General features: G+C 46.9%; 1 protein-coding gene across 11 annotated transcripts in view; it reads left to right on the forward strand.

The window, feature by feature from the left end:
* LOC105024897 (ELKS/Rab6-interacting/CAST family member 1) overlaps positions 1 to 17868 on the forward strand; it is a 254096-nt gene that overhangs the window by 9309 nt on the left and 226919 nt on the right. For all 11 annotated transcript variants that reach the window (XM_034287688.1, XM_029114443.2, XM_034287690.1 and 8 more), the window contains exons 2-3: positions 1348 to 2259; positions 2931 to 3404. In XM_034287688.1, the coding sequence (XP_034143579.1) occupies positions 2008 to 2259; positions 2931 to 3404 (726 nt within the window). In that variant the 5' untranslated portion in view covers positions 1348 to 2007. The remainder of the gene's footprint in view (positions 1 to 1347; positions 2260 to 2930; positions 3405 to 17868) is intronic.

A 17868-nucleotide genomic window follows, 5' to 3' on the forward strand; every position in this document is an offset into this window, starting at 1 on the left:
CGTGTGGAAAGGAACCTCCTTTTTGGATCAAATGTATTGCCCTGAATTCAGTTGATTTTCATGTGTGTATTTCACACAATGCTGAGAAATCGTTAAAGGACGGCCGCATGGATGTCATCAATCAGCTGCATTCTTTTTTGACGAGCAGTATCTTATTCTAAACCTGAAAAGGAACATTTCTTAGTGTTATGAAGCAAAAACAGACAAATCTATCCAAATCTGACTCAAGTTGGCCAATAAGGTAATGGTGATAGATTTGACGAATGTTCCCTTTTTAGAGCAGACCTCGCCACTGCCCCCCCCCCCCCCCGTTCTCCGATGATGCCGTCTATCGTCTAGTCCCCCACAACCTCCCTCCACTCACCTCTTCAGCACCTTTTTTTCTGTTACCATCTTTGCGTCTGCTATGCTCTTCCTTGTAGGAGGTTTCCTGTAGGAAGTTGTTAAAAGGGGTCCCCATGACTTCGTTGTCTCACTGTTGTCGTCTAAAAGGGTATTTCCAGGGTCTAATTCACTGGACACGACTGCATGTGGATAAACTACAGTGAGTCCATGTCCGTCGTTGAAAGGTACAGCTTGTGCTGTCGAGAAGGTATTCGGTTTCCCAACATCTGGTGCGGCCAAGCTGTGTTGATCTGTTTCCCCCCGTTTATATTGGCTGGTGACGTACAGTGTGTGTGTGTGTGTTTGGAATAGGAGGTGAGTTTCTTCAGATAGTAAAGGGTGGGGTGACTCCCTGGAAGCCAGTTTATTATGGAAGCCCTAGAGGTGATTATTAGGAAGGAAGTGGGCATAGCCGTCTGGAAGAAAGGGAGGAAGGACAGGGAGAGAGAGGGAGAGTGGGGGAGGAGGAGGTGTCGGAGAAGGAGGTAGAGGGAGTGAGAATGATATGAGAGAAGCGATACACCGGGCAATGAATGGGGTGGCTTGGCACCTGGTGGGGAGGCAAACCAGGAGGGAGGGAGGGAGGGAGAGTAAATAAATACAGTCAGACTGACCCAGATAGTGGCAGCAGTCTGGAGAGGAGAGGGGAAGGGGAGAGCGAGATGAGGAGACTGAGGAGACATAGCTCTTCATCAGGCCTTTGTTCCACTGTTCCCGTCTGTCCCAGCACCTCTGTGTTCTGCAGTCCAGCACATGGGGAGACAGTTTCATGGTCACATGGTGTTTCTGACAGTTGATTGTACCTAAACCTTCCTTTGTAGTACTTCTGTATTTCTTTTTTAATTTCTTTTTCGTACGTAGAGTTCTGTCTGTTTCCTGACAGAGTGACATGGCTCAGGAGAATGGACTTCTTTCCCTTTCTGTTTTGGTTTTAACTCTTCCCCCTCTGTCCCTGTCTTACAGATCATTTCCTCATCACAGGACAAATGGAATAATCGGATGTTAAATTCATAAGCCAAGGACCTAGTTTACCGTCGAAGGAAATACAGGACCTAATTGGTCATGAGCAACCTGTTCCTTTCCTTTAGCTAAGACAGACTAGCAGTAACCAACCACAGTGTTCTCTGTCTTCATCAGCAAGTCTATATTTATTGCATATTCATATCATCCGAGCATCACTGTGTGGGGAATCATCCAAACATCACAGTGTGGACTATCATCCAAACACCACAGTGTGGACTATCATCCAAACAACACAGTGTGGACTATCATCCAAACATCACTGTGAATAGTATCATCCAAACATCACAGTGAATAGTATCATCCAAACACCACAGTGAAGAGTATCATCCAAACATCACAGTGTGGGATATCATCCAAAATCACAGTGAAGACTATCATCCGTGTCATCCGAGTATCACCTGGAGTCTGGAGGATCTTCCAAGTAACAGTCATCCCAGTATTATCATAGTGTTAAGGATCATCCACTTAGCACATTGTGGAGTGTCATTCGAGTGCCATCAGAGTGCCATTGAGTCTCAGTGCCTCCACTTTAACCCTTAACCCCCAGCCAGGGACCCCTTTTGCCCCTGACCTTTGCCACCTAACCCCCGACCCTTCAGGATGTATGGTGGCGCACGCTCCGTGTCCAAGATGGAGGGCAACAACGGCGGCAGCCAGAGCCCCGGCCGTTCCCCCCGCCTGCCACGCTCCCCCCGCCTCGGCCACCGTCGGACCAACAGCACCGGGGGGTGCGGTCCCCTGGGGGGCCCCGGAGCGAAAACCCTCTCCATGGAGAACATCCAGTCTATGAACGCGGCCTATGCCACTTCAGGTCCCATGTACCTCAGCGACAACGAGGTCATCTCCCAGCAGGTGAATGGCGTGTCCCCTTTGGAGTCTTGTCTGGAGTGAAATTAAGACTTTGTTTTTCTTTTGCCAGTATATTAACTGTTGTTTGTTAATTCTGTTGAATACACTGCTTGTTCCTCTGGAAAGAAACGTGTTTGCTAAGTGACTGAAATTGCTGACATTAATTGAAAAATATGTGACAGAACTCCTGAATGGGGTCCCATTGCAGTTTTGTAATGGTATATAATACAATACTGTTTGATGAAGTTATGGGAAAGATATGCTGCTTTAAAAGTTGATAATCTGCTCTACTTGGTCCTGAGAAAAGAGTCTTGAAATCAGTGACTTGGCAGACCAATCAGAACTCAGTATGTCAGCATGTCCAGCCCCTTCATTATGTTAGCCAATCATGTCAAGCCAAAATCCTGTATTTTCCGCTGGTTAAACAAGGGTTTGAGTTTTAAATTGTATTCGTATTTACACTTCGCATACTAGATTGTTATTAAGACACCTGAAAGTTCACATCTTCAAGAAGGCATTTCTGCAAAAAAGACTAAATGTCCCAGGACATGTTTTTCTTCTTAAAAACGTCTCTCCTGAAAATTAGTGACATGCGACCTACGCCCCCGTTCACGAATTGTGTCACATACGTGGATAAATATGAAATAAACATAAACTTTTCTGATTTACTCTAGACCCAGGTTTACCCCAACCCCAACCACGACTCCAGCCTGCCCAAGAGCACCATGACCCTGGGTCGGAGCGGAGGGAGGCTCCCTTATGGCGTCCGGGCCACCGCCACAGGGTCCAGCCCCAACGTCTGCCAGGGCAGCTCCCCTGCACCCAGCGACAGCATTGCGTTTGGGGGCGACAGCATGAGCTCGTCCCAGACCGGCCTCCAGCAAGCGGCCACGGTGCCCCACTCCCTACGCCAAGCCAGGGACAACACCATCATGGACCTCCAAGCCCAGCTAAAAGAGGTGCTGAGGGAGAATGAGCTCCTTCGGAGGGAGGCGGACGTGAAGGAGAGCAAGCTGAGTTCGTCCATGAACTCCATCAAGACCTTCTGGAGCCCGGAGCTGAAGAAGGAGAGGGCCTTGAGGAAGGACGAGGTGTCCAAGATCTTGGTCTGGAAGGAGCAGTACAGAGTTCTGCAGGAGGAGACCCAGGTAGGACCCTGACTATGTTAGTACCGGAGATAGCAGGAATGTGGTCCTCCAGTCCAGGACTCAGACTTCATCAAGTCTCCTTTACCTAGTTCTTCTTATGGTGTCTAACTGTGTGACGGAATTCCCAGAGAAAAGTCGACTGCAGCTCTGTGTGCTGGGACAGCTGGGACTTTGACTCAGAGATTATTTACTTGGTGTGTTGGGTTGCAACATGCTTTAAACGAAGTCATTTCCCTGGTTTTCGAAAAAATCTTTAATTGGAGAATTCCAGATATTTGCCGATTCCAGGGAATCGTCTAGCCAGTATTTCGGATTTGTTGAAAGTTCTGAAAATGTTGCAGCCCTAAACCTCTCTGTGTAACTGGTATGAGTAAATAGAGTATGTTCAGAGGTCTTTCTGCTGTACTTACTTTTTGGTATACTGGTAGATATTCTGTCATCTGACTAAAAACGGGAGGATTGTTTCATGGTTAAATGTTGAGCCACAGGACACAGAAATGTTAACTGTTTTTGCTCAGAGTTTCTATATTGTTTTGTATGAGTCTGCCATTTGGGCTGTTGAGATTTAAAGTTTAAACTCTGGCCTCAGATGTTTTCCCATTTTGTGCGCTTGTGAGTGTGTGTGTATCCGTGCTTGTGTTTGTGTGTGTGTGTGTGTGTGTGTGTATGTCCTTGTGTGTGTGTGTATCCGTGCGCACGTGTGTGTGTATCCGTGCGTGTGTGTCAGGGGCTCAGTGAGTAAGCAGCTGGTTTGCTTGTCTGCTGAGCTGGATAAATCTGAGGTTTGTCTCAACAGATCTTTCTCCACAAACCCCTGGCACAATTTCATTGGGTCTGCCAAACAACGCCTTCAGTGAAGGAATTTCAGCTATTTTAACATTGGATCTAGAGACAGGGAGGGAGAGAGAGGTGATGGGGGGGAGGGCATGAGAAATGGGGCGAGGGGAAGGAAGGCGAGAAAGAATTGAGAGAAGGAAAGAAAGAAGGACAGAAAGGGAGAGTCTGGGGGAGAACAGGGAAGGTAAAACAAATACATAAATGCAGCATGAATCTGTTTCATAACTGCCTGGAATGTTGCTGGGCGGGGGGGGGGTTAAGATGCCAAGTAAGTAAAGCAGAGGTTGTCTCACACACACACACACACACACACACATCTTCAACTAGACAATGCCAGAAGACACTCGCAGAAACACACAAACACATGTACTATCCAGTTGTACAGTAACAGCCCACAGCTGTCAGAACCACACCTAATCGTGAAGTCAGTGAAGAAACACCAGCAGTGCATCTTTCTAAGCCACACGCATCCAGAGCAGGGTTTCTAAAACTATGGGTTGGGACCCAAAGTCGGTCCCGCGCCCACATAAGAGTCACGAGGATCCATTTATTGTATGTTTGCCGTCTGCATATATATATACACCACTTGTCTTGTTGATGTAGGTTGGAGATAGAGGTAGAGTCTGAGAAACCAGTGTCTATAGATTGCTTGGTGCTTGGTGGACATTAGTGTCTCTAGATAGACAGTCAAGTAATTGACTGTCAGTGAGTTGTTGCACAATTAGCCACAGATAGAGAGTAGGAAGAGAGGGAGGGGGTGAGAGAGAGAGGCGGGTAGAGGTGGGAGAGAGGTGAGATGGGGGAGAGGGAAGGGGAGTTGTTGAGAGGGGTAACCTACCAATGTTATGGATTTTTAAAAACAGTTCCACAGAATTGCTCTGCATACCAAGACTCAAATGAAGGCGGGGAAATGAATTGGCTCAAAGGCCACATCAGGGTTTTGAATGGTGATTTCTTTTTTTTCTTCTAAATCTATTTGTGGCTGGACGAAGGTTGGTTGGTTTATGGATCCAGTTACATGAACCCCATTGATTTATGGGACCGAATAGATGATTCAGTCGATTTCAGTCTGACCCTCAGACCAATATGGCTACTTGGTCATCCCAAACTACCTGTTGGCTTCTTTATCCCCTCTCCGAAACTCGTAAAAGACATCATGTTCTCAGTCACTCCATATGGGAATATAACTGTAAATAAATAAATAAGCAGTCCTTCGGGAGGTCAGGTTGGTTAAGAAGAAACCAACATTTGTGGGCGTGGCATAGCGTTAACCAGACAAGGAACTTAGAATGACCCTCTCCAGCATCCGAGCGTCACAAATCGACTTCTTTCTGGTGGGTTCCTGGTGTAGCAGGCGGAACGTCACGCGACGACTCAACACCGATGACAAGGAAACGCTTGTGGCAGAGCTCTGGCGTTTCCCACGGATGTTTGTGTGTGTTTGTTTGCACTGTGGGTGTTTCAGCGAGACAGTGACTCAGCCTCTCTCTGCCTACCACAGAAGGGGCGTGGCCGAGGCATGATTGTAGAGACAGGCAAACGTCTGTCCCTCAGATGGGGTCACCCAAAATGCACTCCCTATGTAGTGTGCCACTTTGTTCCCGGCGCCCATAGAGTTCTGCTCATGAGTAAGGGCACTATGTGGTAAAAAGGGTGCCATTTAGGACGGAGGCGGAGGACGAAGAAGAATGAGGAGAAAGAGGAGAAAGAGGCACTAATGAGTCACTTGCCACTGATGAGTAAAAGTACTACACATTCTTTCCCACATATCAGATCCCGGCGTTCCAGAGGGAGGGGCACCTATCTGGATACACAGTCTTAGGCACATGAAAGTCCAACAAAAGGGATTTAGATATTTCGCCCAAATGACAAAATAATACTATGACTTACTAATCAAATTACTTACTAATCAAAATGTGTAAAAAAAACTCACTTCGGTAGCTCTAGAGCAGGGGTGTCCAAACAGTTCCAGAGAGGGCAGAGTGTCTGCAGGTTTTAGTTTTCTTTTCTATGAATTGGTTCCCAGTTCACACCTAAACAGCCCAGGTGAGTGTAGAAACTAACCAATTAGCAACCTAATTAGTCAATCAACGATGGTACCTACAACGATCAGCATTATGATCACTGACTGTTGGAGTGTCTATGGGAAGAAGGCAAGCCGGCGGAGGCAGTGTGATGCCACAAAGCAAAAATGGTTCAGGAATGGTTTGAGGAACACAACAACAAGGTGTTGACTTGGCCTCCAAATTCCCCAGACAAGCATCTGTGGGATGTGCTGGACAAACAAGTCCGATCCATGGAGGCCACACCCCGCAACTTACAGGACTTAAAGGATCTGCTGCTAACGTCTTGGTGCCAGATACCACAGCACACCTTCAGAGGTCTAGTGGAGTCCATGCCTGGACGGGTCAGGGCTGTTTTGGTGGCAAAACGGGACCTACACAATATTAGACAGGTGGTCATCATGTCATGGCTGATCAGTGGACGTATTCATGTTTATTTCTGGGAAATATCCCTATCCCTTTCATTTATTTCTCCTTTATTCTCAGAGCAGAGGAGAGGAGAGGAGAGGCGAGAGGGAGGAGAGAGGGAGGAGAGAGGGAGGAGGGGAAGGGAAGAGGGAGTATTAGAAAACATTTAATAGAGGAGAGGAATGGGGGAGGAAGGGAGTGAGGTGGAAGAGATGAAATGCGACTTGTCATGGACCCGTTTAGAGCCTGAACCTGGGCTCTCTATTTCTCTCTCCCCTTTCTGATGCTCTCTCCTCTCTTTCCCTCTCTTTCCCTCTGTCCTTACTCGTCCCATCTCTCTTTCCCTCTGTCCTTACTCGTCCCATCTCTCTTTCCCTCTGTCCTTACTCGTCCCATCTCTCTTTCCCTCTGTCCTTACTCGTCCCATCTCTCTTTCCCTCTGTCCTTACTCGTCCCATCTCTCTTTCCCTCTGTCCTTACTCACCATCTCTCTTTCCCTCTGTCCTTACTCGTCCCATCTCTCTTTCCCTCTGTCCTTACTCGTCCCATCTCTCTTTCCCTCTGTCCTTACTCGTCCCATCTCTCTTTCCCTCTGTCCTTACTCGTCCCATCTCTCTTTCCCTCTGTCCTTACTCGTCCCATCTCTCTTTCCCTCTGTCCTTACTCGTCCCATCTCTCTTTCCCTCTGTCCTTACTCGTCCCATCTCTCTTTCTCATTCCACTGTTTAGCTTGGGGCATTTGTTTTATTCATCCACACCAAGTTTTTGACGGTGTGAAAAATGATTCATATTTTAGGAACGCCAAGTACGCTGTCACTTGGCTATGAAAGTGCAGTGATTTTCACGAGCTGTGATGTCAGCAATGTTGGAGAGCGGTGCCGGAGTCTTTCTGGCACAGTCGCTTCAATTATTTAGTGTAAACTACTTTGCTGAAGTTCAAGTATGCCGTTGTTTGGTGGCTAGCTAGTTCAGCTTTGCTGTGTCATTGTAACGTTACTGTACCTCGCTTTTCTCCTGACATGTAGAGTCTGTGTGTGTGTGTTAATGTGTGTGACAGTGTGTTCTCCATCTTCTTTGGAAACAGGAAGACAGTATTTTGTCTTTGTTGTTCAGCAGCTCACAAGTCTTTTTCTCTGGGCTCCCTCATGTCCCTCTGCAGCAGAAATGATGAGCAGTAAGTTTGGAACATGGAACTACGGAACCGTTACAGAACCCCATGGATGGAATTGTGACAGTCCTGGCACATTGTACTAGAACCTTAGTTTCTTGATTACATTGTTTCATGGGTCCCTGGCAATACTTAGCCTTAGTAGGTGTGTGTGTGTGTGTGTGTGTGTGGGTGTGTGGGTGTGTGGGTGTTTGTGAGGGTGTGTGTGTGTGTGTATGGGTTGTGTGTGTGTGGGTGTGTGGGTGTTTGTGAGGGTGCGTACGTATACCTCTACCTAACGCTAGCATTGCTAGCTATTCCTGACTGACTTTGCTAACTGATGATAACCTTGGCACCTGTCGAAGTACATTTGTTAATATGATGATGATGATGGCAACGTTGATTTCTAGTACTGTGCTTTAGCAATGTTGTCGTATTTCAGAGACTTTATGGTTTAATTTACGTGAGACTGTATTTAGCTTGTTATTAGCTCCCGTAAAACTTCTAGTCGTCAATATTTCGACGGCGTTTACAGAATTTCGGTGACCATGGCAACGACATGACCAAGCATCGGAAGAGCAGTCCATGAATTGGCTTTGATTCACCAGCCACGATCAATCAAGGGCAGATATTTTGAGGTGATTTCACATGGGATTTGTATAGTGCTCTGGTAATGCCTCGACACCACTTTAACACAACACACCAAGACACTTCTTGTAGTAAGAGAGAGAGAGGGGGAGAGATGTGAGACATAGTGAGGGTGTGTGTCTGTTGAACGTTGCCATTGAGTGAACATGTATTCCTGTCCTGTCTTGTTCGGTCATTTTCCCTGCCCTGACCCGATCCCAAGTCAGTTCTATAACCCATCAGCATTCCTGTCCTGTGTACATTTTAACTTGTGGATTCAGAAATAACTTGCTCCGTTAGATATGCGTTCCGGTCTACAGAACCCTGTCCCCTGTGCACTTTGCTGTTTTGTGCATGTTTCCATAGCAATGGCTCCGTTTCAGCGTTTCTCCTGAGATGAGAAAGAGAGGGACAGGGAGAGAAAGAATGGTTAGCTACCCACTTTTCATTGCCCAGCTGATAAAGACATTGATAGTTTCTTTATTAGTTACTGAATACTCATGAGTACTGTGGATGAAGGGAGGAAAGACATTCAAAAGCACATCCTCCAGTAGCTGCTTTAAAACCAGAATTACTGTTCTGCCTGTTCTTGTGGACTCTTGAACTTGTCTGGTCCTGTCCCAAACACTACTATTTTTTCTCCTCTGTTTCTCCACGATCATCATATTCCTGTCAGCCTAGTGTGTGTAACAATGTGAATGAGCATAGGTCTCTCTTCACCTCTTTGTCTGCTGTATGTCTCTCCTCTCTGTACCACAGGACTGCTGTATGTCTCTCCTCTCTGTAACACAGGACTGCTGTATGTCTCTCCTCTCTGTACCACAGGACTGCTGTATGTCTCTCCTCTCTGTACCACAGGACTGCTGTATGTCTCTCCTCTCTGTAACACAGGACTGCTGTATGTCTCTCCTCTCTGTAACACAGGACTGCTGTATGTCTCTCCTCTCTGTAACACAGGACTGCTGTATGTCTCTCCTTTCTGTACCACGGGACTGCTGTATGTCTCTCCTCTCTGTACCACGGGACTGCTGTATGTCTCTCCTCTCTGTAACACGGGACTGCTGTATGTCTCTCCTCTCTGTACCACGGGACTGCTGTATGACTCTCCTCTCTGTAACACGGGACTGCTGCATGTCTCTCCTCTCTGTACCACAGGACTGCTGTATGTCTCTCCTCTCTGTACCACAGGACTGCTGTATGTCTCTCCTCTCTGTACCACAGGACTGCTGTATGTCTCTCCTCTCTGTAACACGGGACTGCTGTATGTCTCTCCTCTCTGTACCACGGGACTGCTGTATGTCTCTCCTCTCTGTAACACGGGACTGCTGTATGTCTCTCCTCTCTGTAACACAGGACTGCTGTATGTCTCTCCTCTCTGTACCACAGGACTGCTGTATGTCTCTCCTCTCTGTAACACAGGACTGCTGTATGTCTCTCCTCTCTGTACCACAGGACTGCTGTATGTCTCTCCTCTCTGTACCACAGGACTGCTGTATGTCTCTCCTCTCTGTACCACAGGACTGCTGTATGTCTCTCCTCTCTGTAACACAGGACTGCTGTATGTCTCTCCTCTCTGTAACACAGGACTGCTGTATGTCTCTCCTCTCTGTAACACAGGACTGCTGCGTGTCTCTCCTCTCTGCTTAGTTCCTGACCTCCTGCCGTCTCTTATTTCCCATTCTGTCCATCCTCTCTCTGTGCTGCCCAGTGACCCACGTTTCAGGCAGCTCTGCTCCTGTGTGTGTGTGTGTGTTTAATGCCAGATGGTCTATTACCAGAGAACGAGGATACACAGGTGTGTGTTTGTTTGTCTTTGCTTCCCTCATGGATGACTGCCCTCATGAAACAGATGGTTAACCAAACAGTTTTTATTTTATTCTATTTGCTCAGAGTTGGGATCCACAAAGGTTAGCCTGTTTCTTTTCAGCTACATTACCTTGTCTTCCTCTGAGAAAGTGATACCCAATCCTGAACTTACCCCCAGGTTGATCCAAACCAAACCCCCAGGTTGATCCAAACCAAACCCCCAGGTTGATCCAAACCAAACCCCCAGGTTGATCCAAATCAAACCCCCACATTGATCCAAACCAAACCCCAGGTTGATCCAAACCAAACCCCCAGGTTGATCCAAACCAAACCCCCAGGTTGATCCAAACCAAACCCCCAGGTTGACCCATTTCAACATAATAGCATTAATAATATATTGTATGGAGGGTCCTTTGATGACTTTCAGCCCCAATAGACCAGCTGGGAGGTTCTACCCTAATTCATGAATCAATCCTATGCTTTCATATGCAGTTAAATGCTCCCGTTTCTTGGTAGGACTCAGTAGGCCGGATGCTGGCCGGTTAGAATATGGTCTGTTGTTTTCCCACTCCGGTCTGTGGGATTAGCCGACCGGGAGGACTGTCCATATGGCTGTGGGTGGGGCTTACACCTCACACTGTGTAAGTAAGCTGTACCATTGTCTTCATACACACACACACACACACACCATTCCTGCTGCCAGTAGCCAGGAAGAGCTCTGCATGGCAGAGGTATAGGACTATATTTACCTCTCTGACTCAGTGGCGACCATGGTGACAGAGGGGCAGGGCATGCTGGGAAGAGAGGGGGAGGAGAGGGGGAGGAGAGGGGGAGGAGACGGGGAACCGGGTGAGAGAGAGGGGAAAGTTCCCACCGATTTCCACTAAGGCCGTCTTCTTGTTCCGTGGGTCTGTTTCAACCCCAATCCCCCACACACGTCACCCCAATCCCCCCACACACGTCACCCCAATCCCCCACACACGTCACCCCAATCCCCCACACACGTCACCCCAATCCCCCCACACACGTCACCCCAATCCCCCACACACGTCACCCCAATCCCCCCACACACGTCACCCCAATCCCCCACACACGTCACCCCAATCCCCCCACACACGTCACCCCAATCCCCCACACACGTCACCCCAATCCCTCCCACACACGTCACCCCAATCCCCCCCCCCCCCACACGTCACCCCAATCCCTCCCACACACGTCACCCCAATCCCCCACACACGTCACCCCAATCCCCCACACACGTCACCCCAATCCCCCACACACGTCACCCCAATCCTCAACTCCTTGTGTTGCCCCATTTGACTGCAACAATTTCATGTAACTGAGGAATTTTTGCCCTATTTTCTTTGCTTCCTGTCTCTCTGTCCCTCTCCGCTCTGTCTCACTCCTCCCCCTGTCTCCCTCTTTCCTGTCTCTCTCCCGTGCTTTTCTCCTGTCAGACAGTGTCTATAAGGGTTGGCCTTGTCACTTAGAACCTTCAGATGGAGGAGTTGGGACAACTCTCGTCTATACAACCCATGCAGAGTGCAGTCTGGTTGGGAGGCTGATTCTTCACATTCCCCAGGCTGTGTGTGGGTGTATGGGTGTATGTTTGTGTGTGGGTGGAGTGAGTGTGTGTGTGTGTGTGTGTGTGTGTAATGCCAAGAGAGCAGACGTGTCTGCCCTTAAATGGAAACGGTCTGCTTGTGGAATATTCTGTAGTATTCAGGAATGAACAGTCTCTCATCCTATGGTCACACACATCCCTCCTCTCCTCTGCACCTCCTGCTTTCCGTCCCTCCTCTGCTCTGCCCTCCTCTCAGCCCCCCTCCCCTCCGTCCCTCTTCTTCACCTCTGTCCCTCCTCCCTGCCTCTCCTCCCCTCCTCCCCTCCCCCCCCTTGTATCATAGTGATATATTTACTAAGCATTTCAGAGATCTGAATCTTTTTAGTTGTGAAACTTCAATTTTCAACGTGAGGTAATCCATGCCTTGTGGAAAGTCTGGCCAGTCGTTGCATTGCAAGTAGACTGTATTTTTATGAGCGTTTTTCATTTTGAAATAACTGTAAAATGGAGCTTACCTTGAAGATTCTTTCCGCTATCATTATTCATTAGATGATCACTGTTTTCCTTCATCTCAAAGAAACTCACAATCTGGAAGTTTGGTGAACCTTTGTTTTGACAGAATTAACTTGTCTCAGTGGAAACCTGACTAATTGATGTAATTAATTTAACACAAAGACACGTGTAATCAAGGTCCTGGCCTAATTTGTCTGAGTATTTTCAGATGACTGCATCAGCCTTTACAGCACACACACACACACACACACACAACGCTCGCCACATCTGCATAATTCATCGGTGCGTAATGATTCCCCGCCCCCCAGCACAGCTTCTTCGGTTGCCATGCCAGCGTAAGGTCCTGGAGTCTCCTATGCATTTCATACATTCTCACGGTCCCATGGTGGACAGCCGGCCCGGCCCCGGGGTGCGACCCAGTTCGGCCCTCTGACCACAGGGTACCGGTACAGTGGGCCACTGGGGGTCCATCTAGACGAAACCCAAACCATCTCTTGTGCTCTTTCCCTTTGCTCTGCCTCCCGCTGCCTGTCCCCAATACCCAGTGACTGTTCACTGATCTATCGGATCAAAGTCCCCCCCCACCACCCACCCCAGAGAGGACGGTTCGTCTGTGTCCCTGCAAACAAGACCTGAGCCAAAACAAGCTCCTACTGTTGCACAAACGGCAATCTGACCTCCGTGGATGTTATTGACCGGAGCCGTGTCCTCGTTGATCTTCCCATTGATAAAGAGATAGGGGGAGGGAGAGGGGGAGGTGGGTTCCATTCCTCCCCTGAGGTGAGAAGCTGTATGTCAGCCTGTATAGTTCAGTTTGCCCCCCAGGGACCCAGGGTCTACTGCTGCAACTTGACAGACTTGCTGGATTCTTACTGGCTGTTGATGTTAGATGGTGTGGACCTGTTTCCCTCCACTGCTTGGTGTCAGGATCTGTAGTGGTACATCACACTGACTGATTGGGGTCAACTCTCGCTCTCTCTATCTCTCTCTCTCTCTCCTTCCCTCCCCCGTTCATTCTCTCTTCATCCACTCTCTCTGTCTTTTTCTTTAATGTTCTCTCCCTCTCCCTCTAACCCTCCCCCTTCTTCTCTCTTTCCCTCTTCTCTGTCTTCAGTCTCTCTCCCTCTTTCTCTCTCCCTCTCTGTTCCCATCTACTCCCCTGTCCTCTCTGATGCACATGTAACCCATCCCCATAATGTCCGCTCAAAATAATCACAGCATGTAGAGTGGAGCTGCGCTTCTCAACTTTTCATTTTACGGACATTTCACAGTCCAAATCACACACTCAGATTCACACAGTCTAAATCACACATTCAGATTCACACAGTCTAAATCACACATTCAGATTCACACAGTCCAAATCACACAATCAGATTCACACAGTCTAAATCGCACACTCAGAATCTCACAGTCTAAATCACACATTCAGATTCACACAGTCTACATTACACATTCAGATTCACACAGTCTACATTACACATTCAGATTCACACAGTCTACATTACACATTCAGATTCACACAGTCTAAATCACACATTCAGATTCACGCAGTCTAAATCGCACACTCAGAATCACACAGAATAAATCACACACTCAGAATCACACAGTCTAAATCACACACTCAGATTCACACAGTCTAAATCACACATTCAGATTCACACAGTCTAAATCACACATTCAGATTCACACAGTCCAAATCACACAATCAGATTCACACAGTCTAAATCACACATTCAGATTCACACAGTCTAAATCACACGTTCAGATTCACGCAGTCTAAATCACACATTCAGATTCACGCAGTCTAAATCGCACACTCAGAATCACACAGTCTAAATCACACATTCAGATTCACACAGTCTAAATCGCACACTCAGATTCACACAGTCTAAATCACACACTCAGAATCACTCAGTCCACCATTCCCAGTTTTAAGATTTTTGTCAGGTGACATATTTTGGCGTTTTCATTCAGTGCTTGGCTATTAGTGTTACACATTCAGGACATATTATAACAGTGCACAGTGAAGTTTCCCTTGACGGTATACAACTATTTTGTTGTTGTGTGATTGATGTGTAGGTTTTGGGGCCAGTCCCTTGTACATCTGTTTTACTGTAAGATCATAACTGGAACCTACATTTACACAAACGATTGTTGCAAATGACATTTCAAATGTGTGTGTGTGTATGTAGTATGTGTGTGTGTGTGTGTGTAGTGTGCACTGCTCAGTAAAGTCTCCATCAGCCACACAAATGCACCTCGGACCTGATGAAGTGTGGCAAATGTGTTTATTCAGAGTGGAGTCAAATGGAGAGATGAAGCCACGATTCACTGGTCAGAAGAATGGAGAAGAGTATGGAGAGAGCAGAGCAGATGAGGTAGAAGGAGGAGAGGTAAAAGGGGGAGACGTAGAAGGAGGAGAGGTAGAAGGAGGAGAGGTAGAAGGAGGAAAGGTAGAAGGAGGAGAGGTTGGAGGAGGAGACGTAGAAGGAGGAGAGGTAGGAGGAGGAGAGGTAGAAGGAGGAGAGGTTGGAGGAGGAGAGGTAGGAGGAGGAGAGGTAGAAGGAGGAGAGGTAGGGGAGGAGAGGTAGGAGGAGGAGAGGTAGAAGGAGGAGAGGTAGAAGGAGTAAATGCACAAAGCTTAAAGTGACACTGGAAGAAGATAAATAGTTGTTTTAATAGTGAGCGACAGATAAAGATGTGCTCACTTATTTATGAAAGGAGTGGGATGTGGAAAGGAGAGGAGAGAGAAATAGATCTACAGTAATACTCAGTGTTTGCATGAGAAGTATTCATCTGTAAACTCACTGCACAGTAAATATAGTAGTGAAAACAGAACCAAGAAATGTGTTGTAGATTGCGTTTTTATCGCAAAGCTAAAGGAAGACTGTACTGGTGAACGTGCCCTCTGAACAATTCCACCGTGTATTTTAAAGCAATTTGAACTAAATATATACTGTGTCAAGCTACGCATGGCTAGATGTGTCCCAGGGACTAGGCTGCCCATTGAGGTTGTTGGCTGATTTGGTGATCTGGAGGGCAGATTGTTGTTTTCAAAACTGTTACGAAATGTATTAGCTGGGAAACTATGTCGCTACCACGCTTTATGACAATATTTTGTGATTTCTGCGGTACATGGGAATTGAAAGTAGAGGAATCCTTTATTTACTAACCTAGGTTTGAATGTAGGTTTTCTAGAATTTGACGGAACATTTCTGATTTGTATTTCTGTGGGTGGATTATGCCTTTAAACATTGACATAACAAGCAGCTGTCTGACTGTTTTTCTGTTGTGTTCAGAGAAGCAACAGGAAAAACCAATTAATGAAGGCCAAGGTAATAATTTATTCAAGAGGTAATGGATGTGTGTGTGTGTGTGTGTCGGTGTGGGTCTGTGTGTGTATGTGAGGCTGATGGGCTAGCTTTACTGTCTGACGTGTCAGTCTTCTCTTACCATGAATATTCAGCTGGCCACCTTACAGTCAACACAACTTCTCTATTGTTCACAGCAACATATGGATTGAGAGATGGAGGAGAGAAAGAAAGGAATGAATGGATAAAGAGATGGAGGAGAGGAAGAAAGGGATGAATGGATAAAGAGATGGAGGAGAGGAAGAAAGGAATGAATGGATAAAGAGATGGAGGAGAGGAAGAAAGGGATGAATGGATAAAGAGATGGAGGAGAGAAAGAAAGGAATGAATGGATAAAGAGATGGAGGAGAGAAAGAAAGGAATGAATGGATAAAGAGATGGAGGAGAGAAAGAAAGGAATTAATGGATAAAGAGATGGAGGAGAGGAAGAAAGGGATGCTTGGAAGGGTAAAGAATGAGAGGAAGGATTCAATGTGTGGACAGGTAAATAGATAGATCAAGGAAGAGAGGAAGTACAAGAAAGATAGTGGTAGAGCAAAATGGAGCGATAGATATAGGTTTAGATGAAAAGGTAGAGATGGAGGGATGGAGGAGGAGAGGAAGGAAGCAATGGATAGATGGAGAGATAGAGGAGAGGAAGGATGAGATGGATGATAAAGAGCTGAAGAGATGGGCGACCTCTAATGCACTACCTCTCAGAGGTCATTTAGTTTGGGTTCTGGCCACACCCACTCTCTCACCAAAGCAGTCGGTCTCTGTCCAGCCTGGATTTACAAGCAGAGATCAACAGAAAGAGAACCACTCTTTGCCCAAACAAGGTCATTTCATCTCTAATCAAACTTCATGATATTCTGCTGTGGTGCAATTGTTTGTGTATGTGTGTGTGTGTGGGTGTGTGTGTATATATGCATTTCATTTTTCCCCCTCAAAGATTTCAGTTTGTTTTTCATTTGAACTGTTCACATTATAGGTTATATTAAAAGTGGAAACATTTCTGACATGATTTATCTTTGTCTCATTCTTTTACATCACAAAAACGGGGTGTGTAGACTTTTAATATCCACTGTAAGTCACTCCATCCAGGGCGTTTGTACATATATATACATAGCGTACAGGCCAAAAGTTTGGGCACACCTTCTCATTCAATGCGTTTCCTTTATTTTCATGACTATTTACATTATAGATTCTCACTGTAGGCTATGAATGAACACGTGGATTTATGTCTTATATTCTAGTTTCCACCCTTTGCTCTGATTTCTGCTTTGCACACTCTTGGCATTCTCTTGATGAGCTTCAAGAGGTAGTCACCTGAAATGGTTTCCCAACCGTCTTGAAGGAGTTCCCAGAGATGCTTAGCACTTGTTGGCCCTTTTGCCTTCACTCTGCGGTCCAGCTCACCCCAAACCATCTCGATTGGGTTCAGGTCCGGTGACTGTGGAGGCCAGGTCATCTGGCGCAGCACTCCATCACTCTCCTTCTTGGTCAAATAGCCCTTACACAGCCTGGAGGTGTGTTTGGGGTCATTGTCCTGTTTGAAAATAAATGATGGTCCAACTAAACGCAAACTGGATGGGATGGCATGTTGCTGCAGGATGCTGTGGTAGCCATGCTGGTTCAGTATGCCTTCAATTTTGAATAAATCCCCAACAGTGTCACCAGCAAAGCACCCCCACATCATCACACCTCCTCCTCCATGCTTCACAGTGAGAATCAGGCATGTAGAATCCATCTGTTTACCTTTTCTGTGTCGCACAAAGACACGGCGGTTGGAACCAAAGATCTCAAATTTGGACTCATCAGACCAAAGCACAGATTTCCACTGGTCTAGAGTCCATTCCCTGTGTTTCTTGGCCCCAAAAAATCTCTTCTGCTTGTTGCCTCTCCTTAGCAGTGGTTTCCTAGCTGCTACTTGACCACGAAGGCCTGATTCGCGCAGTCTCCTCTTAACAGTTGTTCTAGAGTTGTGTCTGCTGCTAGAACTCTGTGTGGCATTCAGCTGGTCTCTAATCTGAGCTGCTGTTAACCTGTGATTTCTGAGGCTGGTGACTCGGATTAACTTATCCTCAGCAGCAGAGGTGACTCTTGGTCTTCTTTCCTGGGGCGGTCCTCATGTGAGCCAGTTTCGTTG

The sequence above is a fragment of the Esox lucius genome, chromosome 18 (genome assembly GCF_011004845.1).
Source record: "Esox lucius isolate fEsoLuc1 chromosome 18, fEsoLuc1.pri, whole genome shotgun sequence".
Classification (NCBI taxonomy): Eukaryota; Metazoa; Chordata; class Actinopteri; order Esociformes; family Esocidae; genus Esox; species Esox lucius.